Source organism: Epinephelus fuscoguttatus, linkage group LG4 (assembly GCF_011397635.1).
Source record: "Epinephelus fuscoguttatus linkage group LG4, E.fuscoguttatus.final_Chr_v1".
In the NCBI taxonomy this organism is placed as follows: Eukaryota; Metazoa; Chordata; class Actinopteri; order Perciformes; family Serranidae; genus Epinephelus; species Epinephelus fuscoguttatus.
In genome coordinates, this window is record NC_064755.1 from 7,193,290 (window position 1) to 7,209,151 (window position 15,862).

At 40.1% G+C, this 15,862-nt stretch overlaps 1 protein-coding gene across 1 annotated transcript in view; it reads right to left on the minus strand.

Annotated features, from left to right (window-relative positions):
- st3gal2 (ST3 beta-galactoside alpha-2,3-sialyltransferase 2) overlaps positions 1-14,634 on the minus strand; it is a 77,125-nt gene extending 62,491 nt beyond the window's left edge. The window contains exon 1 of the mRNA XM_049573960.1: positions 14,518-14,634. Within this exon, the coding sequence (XP_049429917.1) occupies positions 14,518-14,634 (117 nt within the window). The remainder of the gene's footprint in view (positions 1-14,517) is intronic.
- Positions 14,635-15,862: the final 1,228 nt, after the last annotated feature.

Below are 15,862 nucleotides of genomic sequence, written 5' to 3' on the forward strand. Positions count from 1 at the left end.
TGGCTATCGCTGGCATGAAGGCATAAAAAATCAATAATAAAAGTTTCCCAACAAAACCAGTCACATTCCTGCAGGAATATGATCCGAAACCTACATCCACAACTAAGATTACATGTTTCCCCTATGTTAGCATGTAGCTTCATATAACAGTGTAGGCTACATAGTTGCAGTAGCAAGCTTGGAGCAGATGATCATAAGAAGTCTGGCACACTATGACGACATACAGTAGCAAGAGTAAAAAAATAAATAAATAACAGGTTAGAAACAGAGCATTTAGAATGGTAGGAATCCCAAGGTTTTTGCTCACAGGGATTACTTCTACATATGTTAACCTTATTACTTGAAACTCTGGCCATGTCTAATAATGACGACATCCTTCTTTGTAATACTCTATCTAAGACACAAAATATGGAAAAGCATAATAGGTCCCCTTTAAACTTGTATATCATAGCTGTTTTTTATAGTCGTGCAGCACAGAAAGGTGGTCTAACTCTAACCTCTACACACATTTTTGCTTGGGTGTTCATACCTAACCCTATTCTTACATTACATCCTTTTTTAATGACTTAAAAATGCCCATCTCTAGTGCCTGTCACACCTAATCTCCCAAACTAATGCCTGAGCTTTCTAATACAACCACAGTGACACACTGTAAGGCACCTGCCTGATATTGCACCACATGAGATAAAATAGCTAGATCCTTTGCAGCAGGTTGGAACATAGCTGGTAGTTGCTCTTGCTCAGGGGCTACTTGGGGGGATCTGAGACTGTCACCACAAGTGACTCAACAGCTACCTGGAGACATTCCTAATCATGCTGTCGAGTGGTATTTTCCTCTTCTTACCATGACACGCCAGCAGATACAACTACATACAGATATGATCAGAGAGACAGAGAGAAAACACAACACACATCAGTGAACAAATGCCATTACCAATTTGTGGCAGCACTGAAAAGTCAACCATTTTCTTAATTAACTAGCACCCATGGCATCCCTACAGAGAAACACAAAGAGATCACTTTATAAGGTACACCTGTCAGACCTAATGCAATACAGAAGCTGATCCATGAATTGTACACATACAAAGATAATAATCTTCAGTTTTTATTGACACTGTTAGAGAGGTGTTGCTTTAACTACAGATTTGTAACTGAGGCTATAGTTTGCAGTGTTGAACTGGACCGCATTATATTGAGGTGTTTTCAGTTTTGCCCACCCCATGAGTCCCCTCCAGCTACCTCCTACCTGCTTTACTTCTCTCAACTCTGCTCTCACACTTTATTGGAAAAATAAAACACCACAAATCGAACTGCAGCAACAGAGTAATGATGCAACAACACTGCTGAAGTCTAAAGTTCAACGAGGCCCAGAAGCAGCAAATGTATATTTACATTACTATTACCAATCAATTAAAAATTAAAAAGAAATGGATGACACCCAACCAATCAGACACATCATGGATAAACACCAGGGGGAAGCCTAGAATAGGATTTCAGATTTTCCAGTAATTAGCCAAGCCATTACGAAACACTGCTGTTTTCAAAACATAAAGACCAAACTCACATCCCTTAAAGCATTATTGTCTCGCTATTAGTACCGATACTTACTTCCGAACTGCATCTCATTCAGTATGAGGTATTACATGGAACACGATATGATGGGACTTGAGAGATCAGACATGTGCACACATTGCTTACAAAACAAAGTAGATGCTTAACTACATGCCAACTGGCACTGTCTACCTATGAATCACTCTTGGCACCTAGTCACTGATTAACGTATGCACATACTTGGCTGCCACATCCTTCTTGCCCCATAACTCTGAATACTAGCTTTTACAGTGAACCAATAATACTTTGAGAAATCTCCTCAACGCCTCTATAATCAGAAAGAAGACCACATTCCTAACAATAAATCGAAACAATTATAATTCCAGGGGCAATGCTGTAATGCTCAAACTTCTCCTACTGAGAGCTATATAAATATTTCATACTTATAATCATTAGGGTGCTCCAATTTATTGTCCAAATATTGGTATCAGCCGATATTTACCTTGTTGACTCCCACTGTCCTATCGGCAGTGGCCAATGTTTTACTGTTGATTTACATCAATTTTGCGCAGGCTAAAAAGAGGGCCTCGAGACTAACAGTGTACAGTGTAATCCAAGGGACAATAGATAATGTGTTTGGGACGAACAGAGATCTTCCCCGGGACTGATTTGGGACAAAAGGACACATTATGCCGCACTGTGAACTACAAAAATTGAGTTAAAGCCATTAGAAGGAGAGCTAGTTAACGTTAGCTGTCAGCAACCGATGGCCTGAGCTAACAGAAGCTGCCCTGAGTTATATTATGATGTACTGAAGCTCTATTCAGTAAAAACTGGTACTGAGTGAGGGAAAATTATAATGTTATCATGTTCAAATGTATATTTGGTATCAGCTAACAGCCAAATTGTGATTTCAATCATCGGTACCAGATTATAGAAAACAAGTGCCGCATCCCTAATAATCAAAAACAGACATTTCACCTGTTCAAGTATCTGATGCTTTTTTGGCTACCAATGACCTTTTGCATTGAAACTATCTCTGAAAAACAGCATTGGGGTGATTACAAGACTGAGATTAAAGTAAATAAATGGAAGGAGGAGAGTGTCTGTAACAGCACTAATGTCACATAATTTAGACTGTATGCAAAGACATTTTCCTGGAGCAAGGGTAACATACGAAAAATGCTGGGGACCGAGCCAACAGTGTGGCATTCTCACACCCTGTACTTTTTGGCTCCATCTCACCAGGTGTTTCTCTTAACATATAGGCCAGCATGCAGCTATTAGACCGCACCTGTTCATTTATCAACATATCCAATGTTTGGTTTGCTTATTTCCATCCATGACCTGCGCATCTGTCACCAAGCTCATTACATCCAGCACGTCTGTCACCACAGCTCTCCTGTCACTGAGGGGAACATCAGTCTGACACCTCGATGCTGTGTGTCTACTTATTTATTCTGCAAACGATGCTTGTGAATGTCTTGTGCAATTGAGCTATCTCCAGTTGTGAGTCACAGCATGTGTGTGCATGTGAAGAGCGGCAGGCAGAGGGAAAGTGAGAATGAGACAGATGGAGAGAGAGAGAAAGAGAGAGAGTCACCTTTGCCAGGTTTGGCTTCATCAATAGGATGACCTGTGTGCCTTAACCCCGTTTAAAGTCCCTCTGGAGCAGAAGTGACAGCAACTGTATCATCAAAAATTTCAGAGAGGAAAGATACAGAGGGGAGGGGAGAGGAGAGGAGAGGAGAGGAGAGGAGAGGAGAGGAGAGGAGAGGGAAAATGTGAAGAGGCGAGAAGAAAAAAGAGTAACCCAGTTAGGTTTGTGTGGCTCGATTAAACTTCTGCTCCCTAGGTATCAGATTAACCTAGTTGAAGCTTTTTCCTGCTGAGTTAATTAGACAAGATTGGAGAGGGCTTCTGAGTCCCGCCACTGCAGATTTCTAATGATGTGATGAACATCAACAGCTCTGGCCTCAGAATTGGGCTTGTGAGCGAGACGGTGATCTATAATTATATTATTCGGCTGCGTTCAAATTACAAAGTACCCTCTGCAGTGCAAAGCATGTGACTGCCTGGAAATCTAATCTGGTATTTGGGCATTGATTTCATCAAGCGGGAAAACGCTGGAATGCTTATTGTATTTTGCTGAGTGTTTCAGTGTTGTTTGGTCTTGAGGGGCAGCTGCAAACCGACTGAATTTTAATTGTATTTACTTCTGCTTTTGGTCCACTTGCTTTCCTTGACACCTTCATGAAATACATCAAAAGGCAAACATTTCAGTTGCCTCCAGTCTTCTTTTAAATAAGCACAGCGAGAGAGACAGTGGACCAGAGCAGACAATCATAAAAACCCACTTCACTTCACTTCTACAGTTCAGTTACACAATACTTAACAGAACCCAATAAACCTGTTCTCACCAGCATTTAAGACAGGAAATTACTTCATTTCAATGGAACTGCCGCTATATGTAGATTTGCTTGAAGGTGCAGGGGGAGTTCAACTCTGGGGAACTTTAATGTACGAATTTGCTCCACTGACCAAGAGCAAGCCATCTTGAAACAGCAACAAAGAAAAGAGAAAGAAGCTTGGGCAGCTATGGTGACTGGAGGTGTAAATCAAAAGTTTCATTGCAATATGATATTATATTGATTCTTTGGAAAAAAATAGGGATGGACGATTTTTTCTTCTTATGGTGATGGCCCACCAACAGATGGAGACATGAAATGCAATACTTTTCAATGTATGCAATATTCATTCATTGTGCAAAATAAGAAAAAGCATATAGGCCGATTCTGAAGGCGTACCGACATTATCGTGCATCCCTACTTTTTAATGTTTTGGTGTATTTTCTTATCAGCATCTCTGTGTCGGCACTTCTCCAAATACAGACACACACGTACAGCACAGAGTGAAGCCAACAAACAGCAGAGCAGAGAGGTCACAGCAGAGACAAAGTAAAGATAACTTGATTATTACTCGAGCTGACGACAGTTGCGCTCATTACTTTCAGTCAGTACAATGAAACCTTCACCAGTAAAAAGCCAAAACTTTCTCAATACACCTGTTTAACCAGCATGAACATGCAGAAAGCAATATTTAAATCTGCTCTGTTTATATTCTCTCATCCATGCCATTATGTTATACACAAGCATAGCATGCTATAGCTCAGCTGACAGCAAACTGTTACAAACAAGCTAAAACGAAAGCTGTCTGTATATACTCTCACTGTTAAGCTTAGTCTGCCAATCTTAAAATTTAGCAGCAGTACCTGCAGGCAATAAATCACATCAGCAGCAGAGGGTTGAGGACAGAGGACAGGAGGGAGGACTGATACTGACTGATGTCTGTGTTCTTCATTCTTTCTAAACCTCACTCAGGAGTGTGAAGGCAGGAATATGATTTATTTAACTGACATTTATATTTAGTATAGATATTATTGAGTTTATATACTTTGCTGTTGTAAACATTACTGTTGCTGAACTAGAAACATTCAGTTATATTAAAATATTCAGTTATAATCCAGTTTGTAATTTATTCTTTTTTTTTTTTTAAATATATTTTTAAAAAGCAAAGTACTAATAGGAGTATTGATGAAAGTGGTAGTATTGATAAAATCCTAACAATACCCATCTCCACATGCTTACCATTATCGGCCTGGTGCTAGGGTGCTAGCACAGTTTTAATGGTTAAGGAGGAGGTGCGTTTGGACAGAGATGGCACCAAAGATGTGCCATGGGAATTCCAAAATAAAGGCATATCTTAAAGATGACAATATGTACTGATGATTTCAAAACGGAGTACTGATAATAGAAGTATCGATTAATCTTAACGGTACCCGTCCCTACTGCTTACCATTACCTGCCTGAAGCTGGGCTGCTAGCACTGTTTAACTGTTTAAAACGTACCATGGGAATTTCAAAGTAAAGGCATTTCTTAAAGATGATGTGTATAGATGTTTTCACTCTGCATCTATGATACTGGATCATTGATCATTGAATCAGTATGTCGATCCAGATCGATGCACTGTTACAGCCCTAATGGTGACTGAGAGGCCCTTGCATTTTTCTGGCTGGTAAGTCACAGTAGTTCATCAACTAGCCCTGCGAGGAGTCACTTGTAGAATCAAAGTTTTGATGAAGATGAGCAGATGAATACTGCTGTGCCATTTTATGGTGCGAAAAGGCCATAATAAGACAGACAGAAAGAGACAGAGTGGGGAGATGAGAAGATTGTGGGTATGTTTGCTAATTATTATGTATTCAACATAACCAGAAAACCTTTACATTGAACACACTATCTGCAGTTTTCTTCCCTACAATATCTGTTCCTGTCAACTAAAGCATGATTAATGTTTGCACAGGTAAGGCCAAAGCACTAGGTTGATGTTAGAGATACACTGTGGTCTTGGTTAAGAGCAGTATGGTTAAGATGTGATTGCTTAAAGTCAGGCAAGGCTTTTTGTGAAGGTTAGAGAGGGACTGTGGCCTTGCTTAAATTAAAGTCAACACTGACTTGAGGCAGTTCTGGTTCCTGGTATCAAGGACGTGATTTGTTCTTTTATATGGTGCTCTAGTTATCTCTGCCTCCTTAAGCTAACCAGCTTCATATTGAACAGACAAATATGTGAGTGTTATCGATGTTCTCATCTAATGCTCTCCTAGAAAGGGAATAAGTGTGTTTCCCAAAATGTCAAACTAATCCTTAAAGTGATAAAGGTCATACTGGAAATGTAGACACTGTTGTCTGGAGGGGGTTTTGCTTGAGTTTTATTTGCTAGATAATTCCAAGATGTAGGAGCTGTGTTAAAGCGGGCACCCAAAACAGTATTTGCATGACAAGATGAGTTAGTCTGAATTATCACAAAACATCATTTACTCAGCTGACCTTCCTCTTCAGCTCTGTTCTGACATTAATTTGATTTAAATGGTGTTTTCCTCTTTCCGCTCCGTGAGCACAAAGTGGTGCAAAATTTTCTTGCCATTCATGGGTGATTGTGTGTGCTTTTATCAGTGGTAACAGGAGCCATTGATTAGTAAACAGAGTGGAAATAAATGGACTGACATCACCCGTGTTATCTAATCTGGAGGTCTGACTGTCTATTTGATTTCTACTGGAGGAATAATTAGAGATAAACAATAATACCGGGTAACCGTCGATGATGTGGCAGACAAATGAAGATTAGCACAAACAAAAGTCAGACTGAATTGATTTCCACTAATTCATCTAAATAACTGTACAGTGCACTGTGAAGTACAAGGCTTTCTTTGGTTTTACACTGAGTGGTTTTTAACGTTGATTCAAATACCTGTGTAAATAAAGGAGTTAGATGTGTGTGAGAAAGTTAAGTAGTTTACTGTGATAGGATAGAGTGTGTGTGCGTATGTCTGTGTGAGGGAGAGAATAAAGTACAGTTACTGTAAGTAGTTTAAAATGATAGGATTATGTGTGCTATTCCATGTGCGTGTTTGCGCATGCATGTGTAGAGAAAAGACTTTTTGTATTAACACCATGTTATCTGCATGATGTCATGTCTTGTTCATTTCCTTCGTATGCTACTGTGCAGTATGTGGTTTCACAATCCGAAAGGGTTATCGCATTATACCCTTCAGAATGTGAAATCTGCCTGGTGCCTTTTTGCTATCACAAGTCTTTCATGAAAGCCCATAAACTTAACTTCACTGGGGGCCTTTTACCTCAAGGCAGTGTTTAAACTGGATGCACATCATACAATTTCTTCAGCTCATTAAGCGCTCAATTTGCTGCCACAGCCAAATTTGCACACACACAGTGCCCCGAGAAAGCTTTCATGAAGTTTGGAAGTTTCAGATCTGTTTCTGATTTTTAAACTTCTAACCTTGACTATAAATTTGTTGTGCAAAGCATGAACTTAATTCCTGTCTTTTGGACAACCGCCCACAGACTTTCACCACAGAACCAAATTTCATTACAGCGAAAGATTTTGGACTTTGGAGTTTTTGTCAGTGTTTTTTATTTTAGGATGCCTTGTTGCTGAGGGTACACACAGACACACTACCAGAGTAAGGGTAGTAAATTAACGGCAGCCAACAGCAGCTGAATGCCAGGACATTTTTAGTAGCAGCTGGTTAGTTTGACTTTGTGTTCAGATGTGAAACACTTTCATTTTTGTAGTCAGCACATTAATAGTTAGCCTGCTGTGTACTGACTCTGTGGGCACTGCTGTGGTTGGTCAAAGACCCTGAGAAGACTCAAGGCGTTCAACAGAGGGGATTTACATTTCAAATCTGTTCTCAGTATTCTCAGACTCTGTGTGTGTGTGTGTGTGTGTGTGTGTGTGTGTGTGTGTGTGTGTGTGTTTTTGCACCCCCCCCCCCCCCCCCTCGCATGGTTTAAAGGTAAGAATCCTATTAGCAACCTCTTGGCTCAATGCTTAGTCTGTCAGCTGACATCAGATGTTCTGAGGTAGATGCTACAGCCTTGCCCCTGTGTGTGTGTATTACAGACTTGCAGGTTCTATTTGATTTCTAAACCATCAAAAAAATATGTTTGTGTTGTTGATTAGATTGTCAAAATATAGGCAGTCGTCAATTCATAAAAAATTACAAGCTAGCCTTGCAACTTTAAAGCTGCTCTTAAATGCTAACATGACAATGCAGCGTTTAGCATGTACAATGTTTATCATATTAATTTAGTGCGTCAGCATGCTAACGTTTGCTTAACAGTGTAAAACACTAAGTACAGCTGAGACTGATGGGAATGTCATTAGTTCTGCAGGTATTTGGCCATACACCAAAGCATTGGAAAAAATACTATTTTGACCTGATGGTGGTGCCATAGACTGTATACTCAAGTTTTGAAGCCTTGAGTTTGGCATTTTGGCCGTTGCCCTTTGGATTTTTGGAGCTAGAAGTGACTATGTTTAGATGAGAGGTGGAGACAGCCCTAATGCTAGTGTCATGCTAATTTTCACTCACGAAAAACAGACTTAAAACCGTTAAAATAAAAAAGCAATGATGCAGTCTATGCAGCAGGTAAACCCTCACCTCATATTGGGGTTAATATACCTAATTTTGCTGATGAAGATGCACCTGAAAACTCAGGGGAAGCTAGTACGAGGACCTTGAGTTGAGATTATGTCCTTGAGTCCATGCACAATAATTCAATTAAATGGATTTTGTGGTTTTAAACAGAATTATTTTGAAATGTTTTGGGATCCAGAACAGAAAACATGTCTGAAACACATGAAGTGGGTTTTGCCTTGAACAGTTTCCATTAAATGTCCCTTGCTCAGACCTCCAAGGTCGCTGCTGCATCTTAGTGTTTTATGGTGTGACACATTTATATTCAAACCTCTTCAAATTTTATTGTCATTGATACCTTAAAAGCATTGTTGCCTTGTAACAGTGGCTGGGTGTTCGCTTGTTACAGCTTGTTCTAACTGCATGAAATGTAGTCTGGTCTGAAGATAAATCATGTGGTGTGATTCATCAGTCACTTTAATGTACGAACATTTGATTTCATGCATTAAAACTACTCAGAAAACAACACTCTCGTTAATAAAACAAATTCAACATTTTCAAACAATTATTCCTTTGTGATTACCATTTTAAATACATGGAAGACATTCAAATGAAAACAATGTAATAATCAAATACCTTTTGATGTATATGACTGTAGGAAACAACACTACAAATCTTTCATGAATAGTTTCTTTTTTTTTTTTTTAATCCTCCAATAGAAACTTCCTGCATACTGTATGTATTGGCACAAACTCATGCTGTGTTTGTTTTGTGCCTGTGTGTGTGTGTATGAACAAATATTAAAAATGTAAAATATTAAACATAAAGAATTATAAATGAGTCTACTAGGCACATCAGTTGTTTACATCTAGTTTTTTAAATCAGTGTGCAGATTTTTTCTGATTTACAATTCTCTAATATTATATATTATATATATCTTCACTGCAGAACAAAACATGACATAACAAATTGCTGTCTACCTGTGAGGAACTGAAGTTGAACAGAACAACAGGAACACTTTTTTTACTCGTCACTTAAGCATTACTACATCGTTGCTTTAGTATGGCTTTCCAGTCTTGCTGTTAAGAATATAAGAAAGACAGAGAAAAAGAAAAGTTAGAGGTTGATAAAATCCACCATGAGGACAAAGTTCCTTCTGGTTAAAGGGCTTTTCTCAGATTTTGGGTTTCACACCAGAATGAAAACTTTTAGAGAGTTGATTTAAATAAGCATTGAATTCTGACAAATCGATGGGTCTGCAGTGATTAGTTAGCCAATGCTAAAAGAATGTGTCTATACAAGCACAAAATTAGAATAGAAGTGGTTTGGGTGATATATTAGCCAGGATCACAACACCAGGCCTGCTTTGTTGCTGCAGCATCTAAGCCTCTTTTAAAGCCAGGAAAAATCCAGAAGGGGAATTTGAGCATTGTGCTCAATGCATTAAATACACACAGTGTGTGGCATCTCTAAGGGACCTTATCAAAAACATGAAGTGCCTTTAAAAACTGGGTCCTGAAAGTGAAAATATGTGGGGAAACAAGTACAAGATGGAGGCAGTTGTATTTAGCCTGAGGGACTTAGAGTGTGTGACCTGAGAGAGGCAGTTCATAGAAAGAGTGGAGGGGTGGAGGGGTGGAGGGGTGGAGGTGGGTCCTGTACAACTGTAACACACTGTTGAGATATTGAGGTTTGTTGTTGCTGGTGATTTTACTGCGCTGGGTGACAGTCTGCTGATGTTTCCGCTGATTTTTAACAGTTAGATGATTAAAGCAGAAGGCCGGGTTGAAGGTTATGACACTCAACGGATTGCTAAGCTAGCGTGAGAACGCCCCCGCTTACATTTAAGCCCCTGGGTTTTCTTAGAGGATGAAGCGCCGTTGTGCTCCTTTTAAAATGTGACCGCATGGGATGAGAGGAGATAAAGAATATTCTGACACTTAAGATAAGGTGGCTATTTAAAACTATTAGGGATACATTTAACGCACATGCTAGGGAGTGTTGTGTCATGTCATCAGCACAATTATACAATAAGTTCTGGGGTTATCGGGAATAAAATAGAAATGTTAATCTTCAAGGCCTGAAAACTTATTTTCTCAATCAGCTTCTTCCTACATGGACACAATACTTTGTGCCAAAGTTAGAACAGTTTGGGATATTTCCCATGAGAGGTTTCTACATTTCTTTTATCTGTGTGCTCATGATTTAGTCATTAATGTAATGTTGTAGAGTCATGCTTAAGATTTGAAGCTGAGTTTTCAGGGACTTTAAGATAGCTCTGATTCCACCGTACCTTTCTGTTGTATCGTTGATTATTCTTTCATTTCAAGCACCTATTCCACTGAGGCTTTGTGGATGTGCACATGACTATTCCAGCCTTTTATCACTCGCTTACCACATTACTTCATTTGTGTAAGGAAAGACGGACCATTGATAAGGTAAAGCGCTGTGGCATACTGGCATGAATATAAGTCTGTCAAATAAAAACTAGAATTACCACCTCGTGGTTGTACGTCTCTATCAACCAGTCAAATTGTATTTTACATCCATGTCTGTCTGAACTCATACGTAGCCATCACAGTAGACATTGCCTCAAATATGGACGTTGCTGCAAAGAAGCTACATATTCTTAAACATTGTTACTTCAGACATATCTTCCGCCTGGTTGCACAGAAGATCTATTCAATCAGCACAGTTTCAAGGTGGATACCCGAGATTAATGTCACTAATTCAGTATCTGACCAAATGTCTCCCCTTCTGTTCCTGAGTTATGATGTTGAATAATGGCTAGAAAAGTGTTTATGCAGAACATTATGATGTCACAGTGGAGCTGACCTTTGACCTTTTGAATATGTCATCACTTCATTATTTTATCTTAATAGATGCAAGTGTTAGCATATGAATTCTTGAGTTATGGCCATAAATGTGTTTTTTGAAGTCACAGTGACCTTTGACCTCCAAAATCGAATCATTTTATTCTTTAGTCCGAGTGGATGTTTGTGCCAAATGTAATGAGATGAAATTCCCTTCAGATATTCCTAAAATGTAGCATTTATGAGACTGAGACCGGTGTGAGGTCACAGATACTTTGACCTTTGAACACCAAAATCTAATTTGTTCAGTCATGAGTCAAAGTGGGCATTTGTGCCAAATTTGAGGAAATTCCCTTAAAGGGATAGTGCACCCAAACATGAAAATTCACCCATTATCTACTCACCCTCATGCCGATGGACTGCCTCTCTGGGCACCGCACTTGTGCGAGACCGTGATGCAAACACAGATGTACAGGTAAGCAAGCGTGCGCACGTGAACACAGTGCCCAAAGAGGCAGTTAGAGCTACAGGCTACAATGAGGCTAAAAACAGAGTTCAAATGACGTTTTTCCAAACAACTTTTTATGTTGGGGCTTCAGGACACTTGGATCACTACGGACGAGCAGTATGGAGATATTTTGTGGTTTCAATTATGTGTTTTTGGACGTTTGAATCTGGGGCGCCATAAGCCTCCATTAGGTGGAGTTTTGTTGCTACCCACTCTCCCCTTGGATCTCCGCAAGTGTTGTGAGGACTCTAAAACTTCACCTGATCCTCCATCGGCATGAGGGTGAGTAGATAATGGGTGAATTTTCATGTTTGGGTGCACTATCCCTTTAAGGCAATGTGTTAGACAGCCAGGCGACCCAAAAACATAATGCCTCTGGCCACAGCTTGCACCAACACGGAGGCATAAAATCAACTTTGATTTTGGCATGTTGTAGCCTATTACAAAGAAATTAAATCCATATCAGTGGATACCAATGAACTGGTGGGAACGATCACAGAGAAGCTGTAATCACATTTCAGGGCGCACTGTGTTAAAGGGAGAGGATCACCGGTTAATGTATCTAAGTGCATGAGACTTGCATCCTTCATCCTCTGTTTTATCTGCAGTATCTTCGATGGTAAAGTATGCGTAGCTACAGGGCTGAAACTATTAGTCAAACAGTTGATTAGTCAATAACAAAATCAATCAACAATAATTTTGATAATGAATATCTTTGGATTTTTACTGTTGGTCATTTTCCACTACTTTTCCACTTTACATAGTAATCAATTACTTAATCCTAGAAATAACTGACAGATCAATGGATGATTAAATAAGTCATTAGTTGCAGCCATATTTAACTATAAAAGATCACGGACTCAAACTGTTTTTTTTAGTCTCTGTTTTTTTTTTGTTTGTTTTAGTTACAATTTCCCTGCACTGCTAACCAACATTGTTTGATGTACAGGAGGAGCAGACATGGGCATAACATGCGATTCTCAGTTTGTGTGCAACAACTTCTTTGTGAGCTACAGTTACCCAGAATCCCTTTCTCTGTATACCTGTGCAAAGTTGTCTCCATGTATTTTGCAAATGCATGTTTCAGCACAATCTCTCCACCCTTTCCTTTCCTACAGTACAGATAGTTCTCCACCAAAGCAGATGGGAAGATGGTTGACTGGTCTTATCTGCATCTGCTTGACATTAAAATGTTAGGTAGCCACTAATTTTATGTCCATTTGAGAAGAGAAGAGAAGAGAAGAGAAGAGAAGAGAAGAGAAGAGAAGAGAAGAGAATCTCCCCTTACAATCTTCACCTTTTACTGAGCAGACGAAGCTGCCCCTCCATCTACTCTATCCTTCACGGCACTCAGACTGGTGTTGTCTCTTAGCAACACTGCCAGGCAAATCGATGGAGGGGAAAAGAGAGCGACAGAGAGATGAATGAAGGGGGGGCGAGAGGACAAAAGGCGAGAAAGAAGTAGAAAGAAGTGGGGAGAAGGGCAAATGGGTGTCAAGTGTACAAAGAAGGGGATAAGAGAAGGGGAATGGAGTTGAGAGGTAGGGAGGGAGGAGAGGGGAGAGGTTAAAAAAAGCACAGCAAGGGAAGGAAAGGTAACTAAAGGAAGATGGGGGAAAGAGGAGAGGAAAGATGGGGAAGAGGGGAGGGAGAAAGAGGAGGGAGAAACAATGGGAAAGAAACTAGGGAGGGACGCTTAAATGTCAAGCTCTCACCAAGTTGCTGCATTTAATGTCATTTGGGACCAAAATGTCAAAATGATAAAGCAGACTACATTTTGACTACATTTCTAGGAAAATACTTCACTAAGAGGTTGGTTATAAAATATACAGAGGGCTCATTTGCCTGGAGAACTCTTTCAACAAGATCTGACTTCAAAGTAGATGTCAGACATTTTTATAGCAACTTTTCCCCCTGATATTATAATAAAAACTGCAAGATTAAATGTGGGATAAGGCTTGGGTAAGAGGAGAGCCCACAGTTTGTCAAAGTGCTCATACTTTGTGTTGCTCAACTGACGCCCATAGGACGGTAAAGGGTTTTTAGCCCTGTCAGGCAGGTCAAGGACTACAATGCATCTCCAGCCGGGCAGAGGGAGATGTAAAGAGCCGATGGCCTCCGACACCAGCAGCACACACAGGAGGAGGAGAATGATGCCTGCCTCTTCATCATTACACCACAATGCACTGATTCACCGAGCTGTGTTGGTTTCCCACTGAAGCACCCTGTGTAGAGACAATTTGGCTGCACATAAATGATATTCCCACAGGCTCACCTTGCTGTGCCGGTTGTATTTCTGGGTGAAGTCCCAAATCAGCGTTCAGCCACCGGGTCCTTTTCAGCCGTGCTCGCTGCTCTTGCTGCTGCTGCTTATTTCAAGCATCTAGCGGCTCGTCGTACACAGCAAGCAGTCACGTTGTCTGGACCTGAATGTGTTTGCTTTTCCTCCACTCTCTCAGGATGCAAAGTCAAACGACCAACGGAATTTAAATGGACCTTGGATAACGAAGACAAAAAGATGCTAGCGGTTACAACCTAGCTGTGCAAAGGCAACGACAGACAGATGTTGGAGAGGCTAACACCTGCTAACCCGCTCGCTGAATAGTAATTAGTAATGAGGCAGCGTCCAACGCTAGAAGAAGACCGTGGACTGTGGTCCAGGACGGCCCTCAGCGACCAGGCAGGAGGAGCAGGAGGCGGTGTCGGTTGGTGTCTTCCTGGGAGGGACGGTCCTCGTAAACCCCGTGGCCACCGCTGTCATGCTAACTAGCATAAATCTACAACTTCCTGTTTTCCCTTTTCACAATTAAAATATTACTGCGTGTGTTTTAATCATAAAACCGTGTCACTAAGAGAATGCATATGGTATATCATTTTTTATTTATTTATATTAATATATATATAAAGTGTGTGTGTGTGTGTGTGTGTGTGTGTGTGTGTGTGTGTGTGTGTGTAATAGAGATGCGCATGCAAATATATACACTGCTTCAGGCTATTGAAGCACATACGTGCTATGAACTGATGTATTGCCGCAAAGAAAATATAACATACGGCAAGTAGAACATTGTATGTATATCAAGTTAAAATTAAGTCAAAATTAAATTAATAAAATACTTTCAAACCATGTAGACTAATGCATGCGGAGTAACTTTTTTTTTACTGTTTAATTTTTTATTGTCTCTTTTACCTTTTTTTTTTTTTTATCAAATTGTGTTGTTTAAATCAAGTGCAAATCACACACACACACACACACACACACACACACACACACACACACTAAATGAATAAGTATATTTAGTATATATACATATTTAGTATATATACTAAATGCATAAATACAGAAATTAATAAATACATTAAATAGAGATTCATGCATACATAGGGTTCTGCGCAGTATCTTAGCTGTTCCTAGGACTTCACACTTCTGGACTGGGCTTCAGATGTTGTTCCTGGAATCTGCTGGAGCCACTCTCCCAGTTTGGGGGTCACAGCCCCTAATGCTCAAATTGCCACTGGGACCACTTTAGACCTCACCTTCCACATCTGTTCCAGTTGTCCTTTCAGCCCCTGTTACTCAGTCGTTTTATGCTCCTTCTTCCTTGTCAAGAACCACTACGTCTGGTTGGTTTACTTGCAGCTGCTTGTCAGTCTGAAACGTAAAGTCCCGCGGGATCACAGGATCCTGTTGTTCTCAAGCACTTTGGATGGTTTGTCCCTCAGGACTTGAGGACTTCTAGTCCATACGTCCGTGCTGCTCGGTGGACGCTGTTCCAGCTCACTGTTTACTGCTGGTTGCCCAGCCTGAACCAGGGATACATACATACATATACATATATATTCCTACATATACATATTTACTAGTGAAGTTATTTAGCCTATACATTGTCCTTTTTGTCCTACATTCTATTTCGTTGTAGCAACACATAAGTTCCAGCCCCTTGACAAAAACCTGTTTCCCCACCAGAATGCAAAAATGGATCATCTCTGAA